General features: G+C 39.1%; 2 protein-coding genes across 6 annotated transcripts in view; one reads left to right on the top strand and one right to left on the bottom strand.

Moving 5' to 3' along the window:
• Positions 1-1,826: 1,826 nt before the first annotated feature.
• The window catches only part of LOC100182384, a 56,593-nt gene continuing 41,206 nt past the window's right edge, over positions 1,827-17,213 (top strand). For 4 of the 5 annotated variants that reach the window (XM_002123574.3, XM_026837654.1, XM_026837651.1 and 1 more), the window contains exon 1: positions 4,619-4,631. The gene's annotated coding sequence lies outside the window, so the exon portion shown is untranslated. Of the gene's footprint in view, positions 1,902-4,618; positions 4,632-17,213 lie in introns of those variants that run through there. The other variant, XM_026837653.1, reaches the window with a different exon arrangement.
• LOC100180047 lies at positions 2,448-10,119 on the bottom strand. The gene is made up of 5 exons (XM_002123627.5): positions 9,858-10,119; positions 9,034-9,090; positions 4,533-4,606; positions 3,957-4,111; positions 2,448-3,743 (listed from the first exon to the last, which is right to left on the bottom strand). The coding sequence occupies exons 1-5, from the start codon at positions 9,955-9,957 to the stop codon at positions 2,537-2,539; spliced, it is 1,593 nt and encodes a 530-aa protein (XP_002123663.2). The 5' UTR covers positions 9,958-10,119; the 3' UTR covers positions 2,448-2,536.

The raw sequence follows: 17,213 nt of genomic DNA, 5'->3' as shown, positions 1-17,213 counted from the left end.
GAGATGAATTATTAACAACCTCTCGGAAATTCTGTCCAACGAAGGTGTAACGCCAATTTAGAAAACGCCATTGAAAACTTGTATCCAGGTTTTGGCACTGACGAAGCCACCGAAACTCAAACAGATTATCCTCCTACTGTTACCACTAGTAATCCAATAAATGATGATGAGTTTTCAAATATTCTTGCAGAATCTTGGTCAAATGACGATATGGACTTCGTTGAAAATAGTAATGCCGACAACGTAAATGATTTGGACAGTGAAAATAGTATCACGGATGACATAAATGATTTGGACAGTGAAAATAGTATCACAGATGACGTAAATGATTTGGACAGTGAAAATAGTATCACAGATGACGTAAATGACTTGGACAGTGAAAATAGTATCACAGATGACGTAAATGACTTGGACAGTGAAAATAGATACACCAATGGATACCCATACGACGTTTTAAATGATGAGAGCTATGAATACGATGACTTCGATTCCGAATACACTGCTCGCTTAGGTTTGGGAATTGGGATCTCTTTGGTTTGCCTTATCTTGGCAATTGTTCTTATCATCATAAGGTGCCAGAGAATAGCCAATCGACGTCAATTTGCATTCCAACGCTTCTACGTTCCAGAAAATAATTTCATCAAGCAGCCGAATCTAACACCTAACTCTACTATCATTACTGTACCATGGCAGCACGTGCCGATTCCAGAGATTAAAACCGTTGCAACATAAAAATGATCAGACATATAAACCAGGAAACATACCGTTACTGACTTGTGTATATAACTGTTACACGCGCTATCGTACAAATCATTGCCCAATGCAGTTAAACTTGTATATGCTTTTACATACACGCGTGTACGTTGTACACGCTAAGTTTACGTACACCGTTGGCAAATGTGACAACTATATCAGGCATCTTTGTCGGATACACAATTATTTTTCACATAGTTTTAAATACAATTTGTCCAGACAGTTTTAAATACAGTTGAGTGTAAATATGATGCTAAATTGTTTAAAAATAAACATTTGCTTCGCAAGAATCATCGAATTTGTTTATCTGCACTTATATAGCGGGCAACTGAGTAATTGTACAAGCACTGTTGTAGTCAGTCCCACGTTGGTCGGTCCCATGTGCGATGGTTTCATACATAAGTATCACAATATAGGCTTTATCCAGCTAAAATAAACCAGATAAAATAAAATCCAACTAAATCTATGTATGCTGTAATCCAGCTAAAAATGCAGCTATAGTATATTGTATAGTTGGGTGGGGGAAGACGGACATCTATTTATTCAATTTTCTCGTTCCATTTGTTAGTAAACAAAGGAAATTTAGGAATTATAAAACCGTATCCTCACGACTCCCGTTGGCCGTTGTTGTTTAACACACGATTAAGATATTTGGATATTACGCGCTAAAGGTGCCCCATCTTACCCCACGCAGTACTATATGCAACTTTATGGGGTTTGATTTTTCTATCTATGTTTGGGCAAGTCATTAGTGATCATTGGGTCCAATAATTGTCGTAAAGTATCAATAGAAAAGACGTCTTATAGTTGCAAGCGATATCAACTGCGTACTATGGTTAAGTATAGAATATATATAGCTACACGCTGTATTCTTATTATGATTGACTAATAATAACATACGACTATGTATGTTTATTAAAGTGTATAAGTGCCGTCCATATAGTCGCAAAGCATATGCATGTAGTTGGGTTCATTCAACATGTGACTGCTTAACAGTCTGTTTTGAGATTATATGCGTGACGTCATCGTTTATATTGTTTCTATGTTTTGACCTTACTTTGCTGGCTTTCGTTAGTTCTTTGTTTTATTGCAACAGTTGGTAGACGCACGTTACGTTTGTGCTGTGTGCGACCAAAAGAATTTAAAAGGTATGTGTTACTTTATTTGAGTAAGGGTAGAAAAGATGGGACACCTATTCATTCTTTTTTCTCGTCCCATTTGGTAGTAAACAAAGTACAATCAAAGAATTATAAAACCGTATTCTCACGACTCCCATGGACTGTTGTTAATTGTTTAAAACACGATCGGTATATTTGGATAACATGTGCTAAAGGTGCCCCTTTTATGTTGTCCTTATCAAATAGACTGTATAATTTGTAGAGACGTCGTTGGACGACTTATCGCTTTCATTTGTAACTACATATTGCTCTAGCATTGTTTCAGGTATATCTCCACATTTAAGTTTGTCTTTGTACTTCGTTCATTCTTGTAGTTATCCGTATTTCTTTTAATTTAGTTACTGCGAGCCTTCCAACAATAAATTGTTTCAAACAAGAAGGTGTGAACTGACTAAGCAGCGCAGAACGTCGAGCCGCCCGGGAGCTGATCGGCGCCGCTACACCGCCTTAAACTATATATAACAATTTTGCTTATCGCATACGCCTTGTGTCGGCATTTAAAAAGAATGCATAGCGTTTTTAAAACGTTTCATTTTATTCCGAACTGTTTCTGAAGGATTGAACGACTTAGCAATATATGAAAATGTAACGAAGTAATAGCGTCATTACTTTAATGGGGAAGGTACGGATAAGGAATGATTTGGCGCTTGCTTGGTGTTGTGATGCCCTTGATCTGATGCGGCAAGAGATTTTATCCTCCGGAAACCGCTCCGGAGGAGATGGCTTGGAGATCTTGCACGCATTCTTCCTCGCATTTGTTTCCCGTCTCGACAGAGCTGTAGGAACGGTTCTGAACCTCCGAATTCTTGGGTTTGCAGACTGCTAGGGTGATGCGTGCACGTCGCTTTTTTTATCTCGGCTATGCGGAGCGCGGTGGAATTATCCGTTTTATGGATGCGCGTATTGTTCAGTGATGAATTATCTGAGAGATAATGTTGCTTATGCCGGTTTAGATGAGAGGTGAGGGCAGTAGGTTTTGAAGGGCGGAATTGAAGACGGGATTCTCCGCACGAAGATAGGCTTTCGGTGCTGCTGGCAGTGCTGGCACTACTTTGGCTGCTACTTGAACTTGAAAGGTTACCGCATACTGTATCGCTAAGCATTGCGGTTGTCATGAGGGAACATGAGATACCGTTCATTACTGAATGTTTGGCGCCTTTTTGGCCATTGTTGTTCGAATCTCTGGTGTTTGCTTTCTTTTCGGTAACTCGCTTTGTGAATTTCCGCGACAGCCGAGGAGAGAGGCGATTAATTAAATTGACGCTGCGTCGTGGTGTTTTTAACTTGTCCGGGACGCTAAGGTGCGCGCTTTTCTTTGCATCGTCACTGTCGTCTTCGCTGGGAATAGGGGTAACTGGATTCGAACTAATTTGAGACGGTGGACTCCCGGATTCGAACCTGAACCCTGCGTTTGAGAGCGACCGAGCGTGGCGTTGAGTCGGCTGCTCGACGCTGTTATAACTTGCCCACCGCTTCAGTGACTGTTCGTTTTCGTCCACGCCCCGTGGAGACGTAACGTTAACCTTGGGGACTACTGTCAGTGCGGGTTTTGAGTCTTTGCTTGGCGAGACTCCTGCCAAACCTATTGCGGCAGCGGTAGAGGCAACGATGCCTAGAGTTTCGTTGTCACTTGAGCAAGGATCTGAAAATGATTCAGCTCTGCTGACGAGCCGTGACCATCCTTCTCTGGCTGAGGTTTCGAAGTAATCGACTTTGAGTAGCTCAGCGAGATCGTAGCCGTCCTGACGCGACACCTTGCGGAAGTAGTCGAGATCGCATTTGTTTCCAACCACGACGATAGGTGGCACTCGGCTGTATGGTTAAAGTTGTATTTTAATTTACGGGTTCTACGAAATTATAGCAAAAACGCACACTTAATGAGCTGCGGACTTTTTCGTTAGTCATAAAACTTTTTAGGAGAAATGTGGTATAATTAATCTTAAGGCTGTTTAATATTAGGTATGAGGTATACGCGTATTAAAAAAATAAAACTTTATGTCAGGGTAAAGTTTTCTCGTATCTTACCTTGGTTCTTTTTCGGCGAGGTCGTTCAGTTTATCTACCATTTTTACGGCAACTTCTCGAAGTTTCTTGTAGCTTTCAGCGTCCGTAACAGAGAAGCAGAGCATAATGGCATCGGCCCATCGTATGTAATGCTCGATAGAGGAAATTCGCATTCCCTGAAAACGTGTCATAACAGTATTGATTTTTTCGTGTAACGATTGGCGTTCATATTACAGACAATTCTAGTAAACAAGTACTTTAAATGTACTTTAAACGGTGTCTTTGGAAATTGGCAGCACTAAGCGCCTATATATTAATAATGTTTCATTTTAATTAAAATTTGGACCAGGCGATTACATTTTTAGGTCAATTATTACCGCAAAAATTATCATTATCAAGGTGTATTTCCAAAACGTTACGGTAAAGTAATAAATATTCGCTATGTTTTATACTTGACGATTATTTACAAAACCGTGATTCTACTGCGGCTGATATAACACTAGATAAATGGGCATCTGATGCCAAAACAAAAATGTCAAAACAACTGTACGCAAAAGCGCTAAAAAGCGATGACGTCACATGGACATGGGCCTATACCTTTTCTGAAGTATCTTGAATATTGACTCGAAAATTTTCTCCGTCCAAATCGGCGACACCATTGCAGGTCATATCTGTCAAAACAAATATTTGATTAAGGTAACAGCCACTGTGTAACTATTACTTGACCGCTTCTAGCTTAAGAGGCAGTTAAAAATAAATATAACTTGTTCTGGACTCCGCGAGTACGAGTTCATGACGCACACAGTGTAAAGGTCGTGCTTGGAGCTCGAAATCTCAGTTTTCGAAGAAACGGGACAGCTCGTCCTATGTTACGTATTAAGGCTGATAAGTGCGTACGCAGTATGTCGTTACACCAATTTTCTAAAACGGTCTGTGGGTGTATCTGATTGAATAACACGCATTCTGCGGGCTACTTGTATTGTACAAAAACAAATATTTGTGCACTTGAAAGAGTACGTTTTCTTACATAGTTGTTATATTCGCATTAAGAAAAATCCCCAACGCAAGCGCCGAATTTTACCACTTATCGAACTTCATCTCGAAAGAAGGTATTGCGACACCGCCAGAGTAGTATTTTCGTAAGTGATTTTAAATGGTTCTGTGCTTACGTATGCGACTCGCCTCCAAAACCGCACGAAAACACGGATTACAGCATCGGTGCGTAGGACAGTATAAGATAACCTTCATAGCAGAACAAAGGACGCCTTTATAATACACATCACGTGCAGAAATTTCACTGGAGCGCCAAGAGCGACATTTCCCTTATTTCCGCAAAGACTATTAAATTCACTTTATTAATTTCGCTCGCACCCCGTACAATTACACTTCGTATTCGTCTTACCTAAATCCGCGACGTTATGGTACGAAACCGAACCGTTTACCGAATTTTCCCACAACTTCAACAGCCGCGTCAATGTCACCCAAGCGCTACCGTATAGTTTAATACTCGCACTGCCAGTTACAGGGTGTTGGGTATCGGTACAACGAGTTTAATTAAGTATTTCGAGCCAGAATCACCAGTTTGGACTTCCCGCTAACTGTCACTGACTCAAGGACAAGACGACGGCGAAATTGGCTGCAATTATCGTGTTAGCTGCGAACAAATATGAGAGATTGGATATACACGTCTATCAATTCCAGATATTAAAGTCACTTTAGACAGAACCGATTTTTCAATTCGATTAGTTCGCGCTTTGCTATCGAACGACTTTCTTTAACATTTATGAGACTCGTCATCGAAGTTTTGTAGAACAGTAAACTACACTTTCGCACAATTTTGTTTCCATTAGAAGTTTACTTGACAATAATTAAACACAAATGGCTCGTTTGTCTGCTAGGTGTAGCGACCACGCTTATTTTCTTCCAATCAAATGTAAATATGTTTATAACTGTAGGCGTGTTTCGATATATATTCTGTCTTTTCGTTTTAAATACTTTAATTTTTCCTGTCGTAATCGAAGAAACAAATAAAGTTATTATTATTATTATAATATACTGGCAATTAGGAAACCACTTTCCATATCACTCGTCAGCGGAAATGCCTTTAGAAAACCCCTCCTAATTTAAAAGCATTGGTATGGCGTATGGGACAAAGAACGCCATATACATTATAATGTATTATTAAAAAACTCGACTTAGAGTGTAAGAGTTGTATTGGAAAGCCACGCGAACGGATGTTTATACCATAAACCCTAAGGCGGTTTGGCCTGTTCTATAGTGTTTATATATAAAACTATATGCATGAAAAGGCGCGCAGAGACGGGTGCCGCGTCCCCGATACAATATGGTCATTTCTCTTTGGATTGTACATAAACTAATGAAATGGTGTGAATCAAACAACGCTGAGAACACCTTACATGTGTTGCAAATACCTGGACTAATCGAGCCTACTTCCTGTATCGGAAAACGCTCGCTGGTTGTTGGTCACAGGGAAAACGCACTTAAGAAGTGTTTCGTCAATACAGAAAGGAAATGTGGCGAATTTAAGTCAACAAAAACAACGTCTGATGACGGTTACAATTTTGCTCTTGAAAGCGTTAAAATCAATACCCAAGATACCCGGATAACCCTTGAAGTATAGAGCGTGTAATTTCAAGCAGACCCTTAAGTTTTATCTCAATGCGATGCGTGGGGTCTTGTCATTATTCTGGCGTTGATCCTGATACCAATTCTGCGGGTTTTCTAAGAAGTAGTGTGAGTTTTGGCCACGAAGGCTTAAGCAGTATACGTTATAAATCATTGTCTTACATCCTACCCCGTCTAACCGCCTAAAACTGGTCGAACCCACGTTTTAGAACTAACCGGCTCCCTTAGGCGTTATGGTCATGTTTACAACACATAGCACGGTAAAGGTTCTCACTACTATAACTAAGGCTACGCCATGCACGGTAATTGTAGGCGTTTGCCTGCAATTTGATGAGCAATACACCATTAACGTCTTGTCTTCGCATTAGGCGCTTTCTTAAGTGATGCCTTTGGGCTCGGCTGTACATGGGTATCTGAATTGATAAGCATTGAGGTGTTCCTGTTCACATGCATACACCATATCGGTAGGATGTATAGGTGCAATCATGCTCATAGTATGTAATCAAATGTGGTTTAGACGGGCTGTTATTAATTGAAAACCGATTCCTACATCGCTCTGGGCTTTTTTTAAGTGGGCGTCAAAATTACAACGAAACACCTGTATCCCATTAAAAAAGCACAAACGTGTTGGATAAAAAAAATGCGGTTCTCGGTAATGGATCGTCGTAAATAACATATAGCAGCGTAAAAATAGCCGAAAACACCACGATTCGCGTCATAGAAAAAGTATGCGGCGCAAAACGGTATAGTAACGTATTAATTAATGCTAAAAATCAGCGAGCAGTTTCACTGAACCCTAAGTGGTTATCAGAAACAATTATCTGTGCTTGAAAAACAAAAGATCCGCAAACAGTATTGATAAGCGAGTTTGTTCGAGTAATTACTTGTAAATCAATATTTGTTAAATATCCAGTGTTTGTATAATGGCCCGCAAGAACTCGAAGGGTTTTTCGGTAAATATTGTTACAATACAAGTCCAGAAAATTATATTACAAAGAAAACACTTCCTTTGATTGTACTTATAGTAGGGTGGGGGGTGGGACAACTTTTCGTTCTATTTTCTCGTCCCATTTGGTAGTAAACAATGAACATTTAAAGAATTATATAAACGTAACCTCTCGACTCCCATAGACCGTTGTTAATTGTTAAAACGCGATATGAAAATTTAGATATTAGGTGCTAAAAGTGACCCGTCTTACCCCACCCACTATATATTCTATTTTGGGCATTTTTTTCTTAAAAAAAGCGAATGTTGGCAGAAACAAGAGGCTGCTGTATTATCGTTGGTTGAAAACCAAATTCGCCGGTTTCCGCCGTGCTTGAATAACATTGTAATTGGAATTACAAGTGGCTTCGTGTTCAACGTGTTTCATAAAGGACATAACATTCGCGGGGTAACGGTCCTGCACCTAACTGAAGCAGCCGGAATGGCATTCGACACGGTAAGCCTCGCGCTGCGTAAACACTAGACCCGTATCCAAACTTAACAAAACATGGCGTCCCTCCGCTCGGGAAAGTCAGCTAATTTAATCCGAAGCTAACTATAACGAGCAGCAGAGCTGATTCATTTTAAGAAGATCGATTTTTATCGATGTATCATTGTGCCAAACTGATCCCGAACCGTTTTTACTGAATCAAAATAGATTCGCCTTTTAAGAGCGATTGGCCGCCTAAATAAGCAACCATAATTCTGAAACGCCGAACTCATATGTACTATTTCAACGCATTGCCAGCTGTAGAATCTTAGCTTACGGAACGTTATGGGAGCACGAATACAGCTACACAGCCAAATTGCAAAGGTTGTCACAAGGTGTATACAAAATCAATACTATCGGCTGCGGCCAATTTACTAATTGAGTTTCAGCTCGAAAACGATGCCCAAACAAAATATTTTGCATAAAAAAACAATTCCCCTAGTAGTCCGGTCTCTGCCCACCGCTGAGCTGAATCAACATTGAAACAATGCCCATGACGTCATAATTCGAAAGCGCTGTCCGCTGTGAATGGAATTTATGACGTTTAGGGTAAAGTGGTGCATCAAGTGCCTATGAATTGGTATTGGTTCTGTACTTATAACCAAGTTTAGTTTTACTATTGTAACATAGTTGCGTTTCGTTAAAGCACATCCAAAGAAGCACTTGTCTTTAAGAGGTTACTACACGACAATGACGTCACAGTAGCGAGTTCCAAACACATATTGCGTCACTGCGATGGCCATTTTTAAAGAGTCCGTACGAAATTCACTTAGTCATTGGCCTTGTGACAACGTGGTGTATAATTGTCCCTAAAACGGATACTTTTAAATCTCCAGACGTTCGACGCTGCGTCTAATGCCTACGTCACAGTTACCTACGTCATAGGGCGCGTGTTTTGACAGGGACTAACGCCACGCAGTAGAAATAGACACAACACGTTAACTGGCAGGCATGCAAACCGGATACAGAAAACTGACCTGTGTTTTCTAGATATTCGTTGATAAATCTCTTGGTTAAAAATCGCACGACGAGAGCTGAAAACAGAAAATTTAATAAATAAGTGCATTTATTATAGAAAACGCTGTTTTCAATGCCAACACCCTTTATTTCAAAGTGATAAATTGTAAACTTTATATTTCGTGCCAACTGGCAAAAGGCGAGGTCCTAACTTCGACACGGCTCATTTGGTGTGGGATTATATACGTTTAGAAATGTTAGCCTAAAGTAATTCAGTGTGACCTTTTGGGGTCTCAGGACTGGGTTATAAAGAATTCTTTCCCAAATTGAAAACACCTCCATCAATTTTGGGTGTATTAGTTCAAAGTTATTTCTGGAAATCGATATTAAAATGGGCTTATAAAATAAAAGCGATATTGGGTAACTCGTTTATCGTAAAAACGAGCAATTATAGCATGATGTATATGACAGGTACTATTACGTGAAACCAATTTCCACCAAGTACACAACCACGCTGGCCCAAAACTGTCGGGCGTCCAGGTAGTTTACACAACACAATACTTGATGTATAGGGTGTCGGATTAAAAGCTTATTCAGTAATGGATCATTTATTTTTAACCGTACAACTGTTTTTATGAAATACATCTTAGAAATTTGGTATTTCACTAAAATGCAATTAAAATTTTCCCAAAATGTTACTTTTTTCGAAAATTTTGCTTTTTCCGGAAATTTTGCTTTTTCCAAAAGTTTTAACTTTTCCGAAAAATTTACTAGCGTAAAAATATTCGTGTTTATGGTGTACTGATAGTTGTTGATTCTAGTTTAACACATTTTACGGACTTACCTGATTTTCCGACTTTTCTTGGACCGACAACAACAAGTTTAAATTCTCGTAATGCATTAGGATTGAGTCCTAGTCGTGGTGACGTCACTTCCATCACCATGACGTAACTATTGATGACGTAATCAAAAAAAGCTGTAGCAATAAAATCTTTGAATCGTAACTTATAAAACGATCTGTGACAAATGGTATCGGTTTATTATTTTTAAACATTACAATAAAAAAAACTTCATGAAACTGGGAATTCCATGCTCTTAGAATATTCTGAAAAATTAGCGCATTTGACGCTATACGATTAAGCGTATAACTTTTCTTGACTAGAACGAGATATAAATATGCGCGAAACTAGTAATTGGTTTTAAGGAGCTTAGTCGTCTTCCGCTCATGCGACACCAATGACACTGACTTTATGACTACGCCTTTCAAAAGCAACTTTCTCATTGAACATACAATGGTATGTCAAGATTTCTGGGCGAAGCTAGAAGCAGACTTCAACACGTGTAATATACGGCTGAATAAACAGAAAGACGCCTATAGGACTACGAATGACCGTTTTCGGCTTGCTGGTCCTGTTATATGCTGACCAGTTTAGACCACTGCTTGTCGAAACACAATTAATTTTCTATTTCGGGTGCTTGGGAAAAGGAAATGCAGGTTTAATGTCGCACTTCTGCATCCTGTTGCCACGATTCCCACAAAAAACTCATCTCCTACCACTTATCTGTGACGTCACAATGCGCCGTGACGTAGGCGCGGAAAAGTCGTGGAATGTTATTTGTGCGGGCTAAACTTGTAAATCGACTGCCAGACGGTATAGTATTACACAAGGCCTTATTATTACACTAGTATAGGTGTAACACGATCTGCAGAGCCTGCCGCACCAAAAAAGCACAATTCCTTCGTATACCGTATTACAAATTATAGCCTTGCAAACCAAATGCAACCGGACCAGCTACCGCATTGCGCTTTGAGAATTTTATCTCACTTTGACATTGCTGTATAATCTTATACGAAAATATACAAGCCACGATTTCACTGCATAAACCGATCGTTAAGAAAGTCTTAATCTAACCGTATAACCCTACCGAATATACTTATTGTCTGCGGAATACTTCCATGACCTAATATCGCTGGCAAGGTAAAACTTTTATACGAAATGCGGATTGTCCTTCGCGACGATAATTTTCGGTTTCCGAAAAGCCGCGAAGCCAATAACACACTTTGAGAAGATTTATTGGATTAAGGGGCGCCGCAGGTTGTAACATATATAGTAGGGTGGGGGAAGATGTTACACTTTTTTCATTCTATTTTCTCGTCCCATTTGGTAGTAAACAAAGAACATTCAAAGACGTATTGAACTGTATGCTCACGGCTACCACAAACCATTGTTAATTGTTTAAAACACGATCAGGCATTATGTGCTAAAGGTGTTCCATCTTCCCCCACCCTACTATACGAGAAATTCTTTTAAGATAATTTACGCGCAACAAGTCTAACACTTTTAACCCAGCTGAATAAACGTCTGGTTTTACACAGTCAAAGTATTGGACTCGAGGGTCAGGGCTAACCAAGCGTATAATTGATTGAAAACGGCTAATAAAAGACTATGCACCTATCAATCGATTTTGATCCCCGCAAACCAAGGAAGTGCAGCTAATTTTTAATTCCGTGAGCGCACAATAAGTTAGAAAGAATAGTTACGTCTGATCTACTCGCTGTTGCTGGCTGCCAGCGCCTGGCCTGGAAAAGACACGTTCTGTATCGATTCCAGCTTGTTTACGTTTCTCGCTAACCAAGTTATCAGTGATTAAATTAAAGCAAACCCTAGACTGTACTATGAACGCTTCTCGTAAAAAAATACGGTTTAAAGTCTGCTGTCGCACTTTTATCGCTAGAAAATCGCCGGTCGCTCTCTCACGCGCTTCTAGCACATAGACTGATATATGCTTTGGCAATCGCGCTTTAATTTTTCTGCTGCGACGCGTCTGAAAAAAGCGAGTACGTGCCGTGACGTAAGCGGAGTCTAAAACTCTTTCTGCAGATGAATACGCAGCATCGCCATTCCCCATTCAGGTTCAAGAAACGTTAATGTACTTACAAATTTTATCACACGATGCTTATAAAATTACCAGATCCGCGAAAATCGAAACCATTCCCGCTTACCCCTAATCATTCTGTCAAAACACATTAATAAATCATTGGCCCACCAAGGGGCCCTTATCTATAAAGTGACTCCTATAGACTGTTGTTGTTTTATTTCAATGTAAACCTATATAGCCCCTTCAAGGTCATTATATCCCTACGTTTGGTTAAATAGACCCAACTTATTGATTACATAGCCTATGCTAATTTGAAGGGTATCTGATATTCCGTGACGAATCTATCAAACCGTTAATAGGACCACAGGTTGAAATCGTGACATCGCTCATGTGTACTATAGGGCTTGCACATTGAAAGTGTCGTAACCTATTTACAAGCTTCAATAATACAGGCTTTATTGCACCGAAGCTTTAAATACACATAACGTAAAATCTATATGCAACGTATAAACTATACTTTGGGTTATCGTAAGGTGTACAGCAAAAACTTTCCTTTGTAGACTATTATGATTTTGCAGTCAATACTATAGCTATAGCACGATAAGAAATTTGAATTTGAATGAATTTTAATTGCATTGTTTTTGCTGGGACTATTTAATAACTATACTTGCTGTTGGTTACGAACAAGTATATAATTCACAAGTGTTTTGCTTGCTTACGTGACTTTGCCCGCCAACGAAAATTAAATGTGCTGATGTACAGACAAACCAAACTGTCAGCTGTAGAGTGAAAAAATGCGAATCGCAAAAATGCGGATGCTTATTACAGCTTTTTACAAAAGATTGCATACATGTGTTTTTTTGTTTGCAAATATGGCGGCCCTTCTTCGTTTTACTCGGGTGACGCATGCACGTCGTCAGTTGGAAATTACTTAAATTGTGCGAAATTTGACCTGCCAAGTTCGTACCAGCTGCAATGGTGGTCTCCACTACAACAGCTATTTTTCGATAATTGGACCGTGCGTAATCCTTGCGTGCGTGGTGGGCAACGGTACGGTGTTTCTCAATAGGTGGCGAAACCGTAACATTTCACGGCTTGCGTAACCGCCGTATTTGAAGCTGTCTCTAATCTTGAACTCACTGAAGTGTATTGCAATGACCCATCAAAAAAGCGCTGGATTTTGACTCAATTTATTGACTCTGCCTTCAACAGAAACGCCACATAACAGAAACCCGATCGACAGGTATTCGGAACCGAATCGAATTTCCCTCAGAGCGTAAGACACAGATGAATGACTGTAGTTGATATTTTTCTTGTTTTTACATTCCTAATCTACAGCAATCGATTAATCTTTGTTGGATTGCAATGTAAAATGTTTTCAGCTGTAAGTATTTCTCTACACGACGCCCCTCGCTCTCTTGAGTTCATACCTTATCCGGCATAAACAAATACCCGGAGAAAGGGGCAGATCGCATTTTTTATTATTATTATACTGATAGGCTTACACGGCTGACTCATTTTTTTAACCCATTCTCAATTATACGTAACAGTTTTGTAAGAATTGACCTAAACTCTTGAGAATAATTCCGTGTCGTTATTCCGGTAAAACTGCTGTTCCAGCATTTAACTGCCGAGACAGAAAAGTCCGTAGTTTATCGGTTAATAAAATTGAAATATATTATGGGGCAAGATGGGACACCTTTTCATTCCTATTATTCTCATTCCATTTTGTAGTAAACAAACAACTTTCAATGAATTGTAAAACCGCATCCTCACGACTACTGTTGTATATCGTTGTTAATTGTTTAAAACACGATCAGAATATTTGGGCATTAAGATGTCCCATCTTCCCCCACCTTACCTACCACAAAATAGGAGAAAAATTAGAATAATAAAAAGTTGTCCCATTTTCCTCACAACCGACTATATTTATTACGATACACTATATTTACTGATATGGTGGTTTAATCGCGCCAATTACGTTTTATAGTTTTCGTATTTGTTTTATATGACTTTTGGTTGTTTGCTACTGTGCACTATTTGCATTCATGGTGTTCCAATTCGTCAACTCTCTGCGTTAATATTTTTACAATGTCATTGGTGGGTAATTTTAGATCCAAAGCTATCATGAATGCGGTTAAAAATGACCTCTTCTGACTTTTAGTCGGCATGCTGTTTAAAAAACAATAATACAAGAAAAATAGAATGATAAGGTGTCCCACTTCTCCCCTACTGTATCGAAAAAAAATAGAATGAAAAGATTTTTAGTTCATGCGATTTAAAAAAAAAACGGTTTGTTATTTATACAAATACAATGTTTTTCTTTATTTTGTTAAAACTATTATCCACCATTTGCTCACTACTGCAGATTATTTCATTTAAATTAATTTGCTGTATTGTGTAATTTGCTGTATATGTTATATGGTATAGTGGGGAAGATAGGACACCTTATCATTCTTTCTCTCGTCCCATTTTCTCTCGTCCACATTTTCTCGTATCGTTTGGTAGTAAACAAAGAATATTTAAAGAATTATAAAACCGTACCCTCACAACTTACATGGACCGTTGTTTGTTCAAAACACAATCAAGATAGTTGGACAGTATGCGCTATAGGTGTCCCATCTTCCCCCATCCTACTTTACACTATGGGCCGAAATGCTACAGCAAAGTACTGAGGTTTTAAATTGCAAAACCATGTTGCAATCATAACCACATCTGATTTAGCATTAATATTGTGTCTTAACTTGTCAAAACCAATGCGTGTTTTCTAGCTTTGTTTCGCTTACAAAACAAATAAAAAACACGCCGACCATGAACACAAGTGCCGTTTCCTGACATGAAGTTGGTCAAAACTGATTCACGGCGCCCTCTAAATACACTGTGTACGTTTTAAAGTCCTAAATCAGTCGACGGTTTCAAAGTCATGCTTATTCGGCTCTTTTATTTTATAAATAGATCTCCGCTCGTTACTTATATACTATTAAAAGAAAGGTGCTTGCTATAACGGTCCCAGAAAACCACAAGAGCTAATGTTTATTGATTAGCGGTAGAGGTGTACTTTCCTATCAGGTAACGGAAAAAGTCAGGAAAAAACTTTAGTTCTGTTAAAGTTTACGCAACAAAGATTTCTGGCTAGTAAAATTTTTGTTGCGTAAACTGGGCAGGAAAATTTTCCAGTTTTGTTCAACTTTACGCAACAAAGATTTCTGGCTTTTAAAAAATGTTGTTTTGTTATTTATTTACTCTCCGTCGGTAGCATAACAACATTAATATTTATTATCGCTGCCAAAACATGCAACATAACGATCTATACCACAGAAATGTAGGGAGAGGTACGGTCTTTAACGATATTATTGTAGTGTAGGCACGCTATCACATGCTATAACTGTTATTGGTTATAATATCCCGCAGGGAGTCTTTGAATTTTGTTATGAATATTCTAACCACAAAAACGTGCCGGCTTGTTATAGTTGGCTGATTATAATAGAGCGTGTTAGTTAAAATTGTTCGGGTTTTTAAAACGTGCTGATAGGTGCATATTTCGGGATCGGCATTTTAAACTTAAAGTAACAAGTGTCGTGCTGACAAAGCAGACACTGCAGTTTAAATACCTTAAGAACATGGATTTTTTCTTCCAATATATGACATGGGTTTTTACGCTGTCTGTCCGTGTTTCGTTCTTTCGTACAACATGTATAAAACGTACACAAGAAAATTTTACTAAGAAAATTAAAACCGCTTCTGAGAAACAAAGTTTGGCTGACCACCTGACTGGAAGAGATTCTAACCTAACGCTTGGAGTTGGACAGACGTTTCCTTTCACACACGAGGAAATTGCGACGAGGCATAATAAACCTCAAAGCATACAGACTACGAATGGTTCCATGTATGGTAACTGTAAAAGAGTGTTGTACTATATTTAATTCTAAATATGTTAAAGTCAAAACTGTACCACTGACACATGTCAATAATTAAGAAGTAGGCAGGCTATGCGTATTTAAGTATAGACCCAACAACGTTTTGTTTTATAAAACTGTCGCAAGAGAATGGATAAACAAAACCTCTTACGAGTTACCACATTTGTAATTTTGTGGGTTATTATTTTGTTTTTATGTAGGGCTGACAATTTAGATAACCCAATAGCGGCCACCCGATTGGAGACACACACGTCCACAACGGTGGCAACAACAAGCTTTGAATCTGAAACCTCTAGGTTAGAGCCAGATAGGCGCACCAACCGTTGTGCCACGGCACCAAAAAGTCAACGATTCGACAAAACCGAGATATTTTACACTTTAAATTGGTAAAACTATATAAAATGACAAAACATAAGCTGTATTCAGGATTTAACAACTGGTAAAATTGATTTATTTGTGTGAAATGTTTTTCTCAACGTAAAGTACATGACGTGCACATTGTACTCTGCTCTCTTGTACCTTCGCTAAAGGAATGTGGTTCCTGTTTTTTGGTTTGTTTGGAGGTGAGGTCGTGACAGAAGCGCGGCCGGTACGCCCTGCCACTTTTTTACCCCGGTCATGCCACTTTTTTTTCTCGGCCCTGCCACTTTTTTTCCCCGGCCCTGCCACTTTTCCTCCCCGGTCATGCCGCTTTTTTTCACGGTCCTGCCGCTATTTTTTCCCGGTCCTGCCACTTTTTTTCAAATCCTGCCACTATTTTTTCCTTAGTCCTGCCATTTTTTCCTCGGTCCTGTCAGTGTTCCCCTCGGTCCTGCCAGTATTTTTTCCGGTCCTGCCGTTTTTTCCTCAGTCCTGCCACTTTTTCCCCGGTCCTGCCAAATTTCTTATTTAAATCCACATTGACAGATGTCAGAGATCATTCTTAAATGGTCTAAATATATTTTATTTTTTCAGTTTGGCAGTGTAAGGGCGATAGACACAACACACATAATACAACGACAGCAATGTTATACTGGCAAACTTATGCCGGTGCTAGGGCTTAATACGTGCCATCTAGACTTTGCGCCACAATCTAAAGGTTGTAAGACCCAGAGTCGTATAAACACCGAGTAGTCCAACTGCCGTCTATGTGTGTCCAAAATAGAGCAAAAGTGGTGACTTTGACAATGGGTTTAAACGAACCTGTTAAGTTTTGTTTGTGTTTTCCTATTGTGGGAAGGTGTAAAACAGCTTCTATTTACCTTACCAAACATTTTTTAGAAAAAATGTATAAATTTAGCCGCATTAAATGACTAAAATGTCGCAAATCAACCGCTTCTAATTCTAATTTTTGACTTTTTTTGACACAGAAAACAATAACACATGTTTTTTACATTTTTCAACCTTTAAATTGTTTTTAGCCC

The sequence above is a fragment of the Ciona intestinalis genome, chromosome 14 (assembly GCF_000224145.3).
Source record: "Ciona intestinalis chromosome 14, KH, whole genome shotgun sequence".
Lineage (NCBI taxonomy): Eukaryota > Metazoa > Chordata > Ascidiacea > Phlebobranchia > Cionidae > Ciona > Ciona intestinalis.
This window is presented reverse-complemented; position numbering and strand designations above follow the sequence as displayed.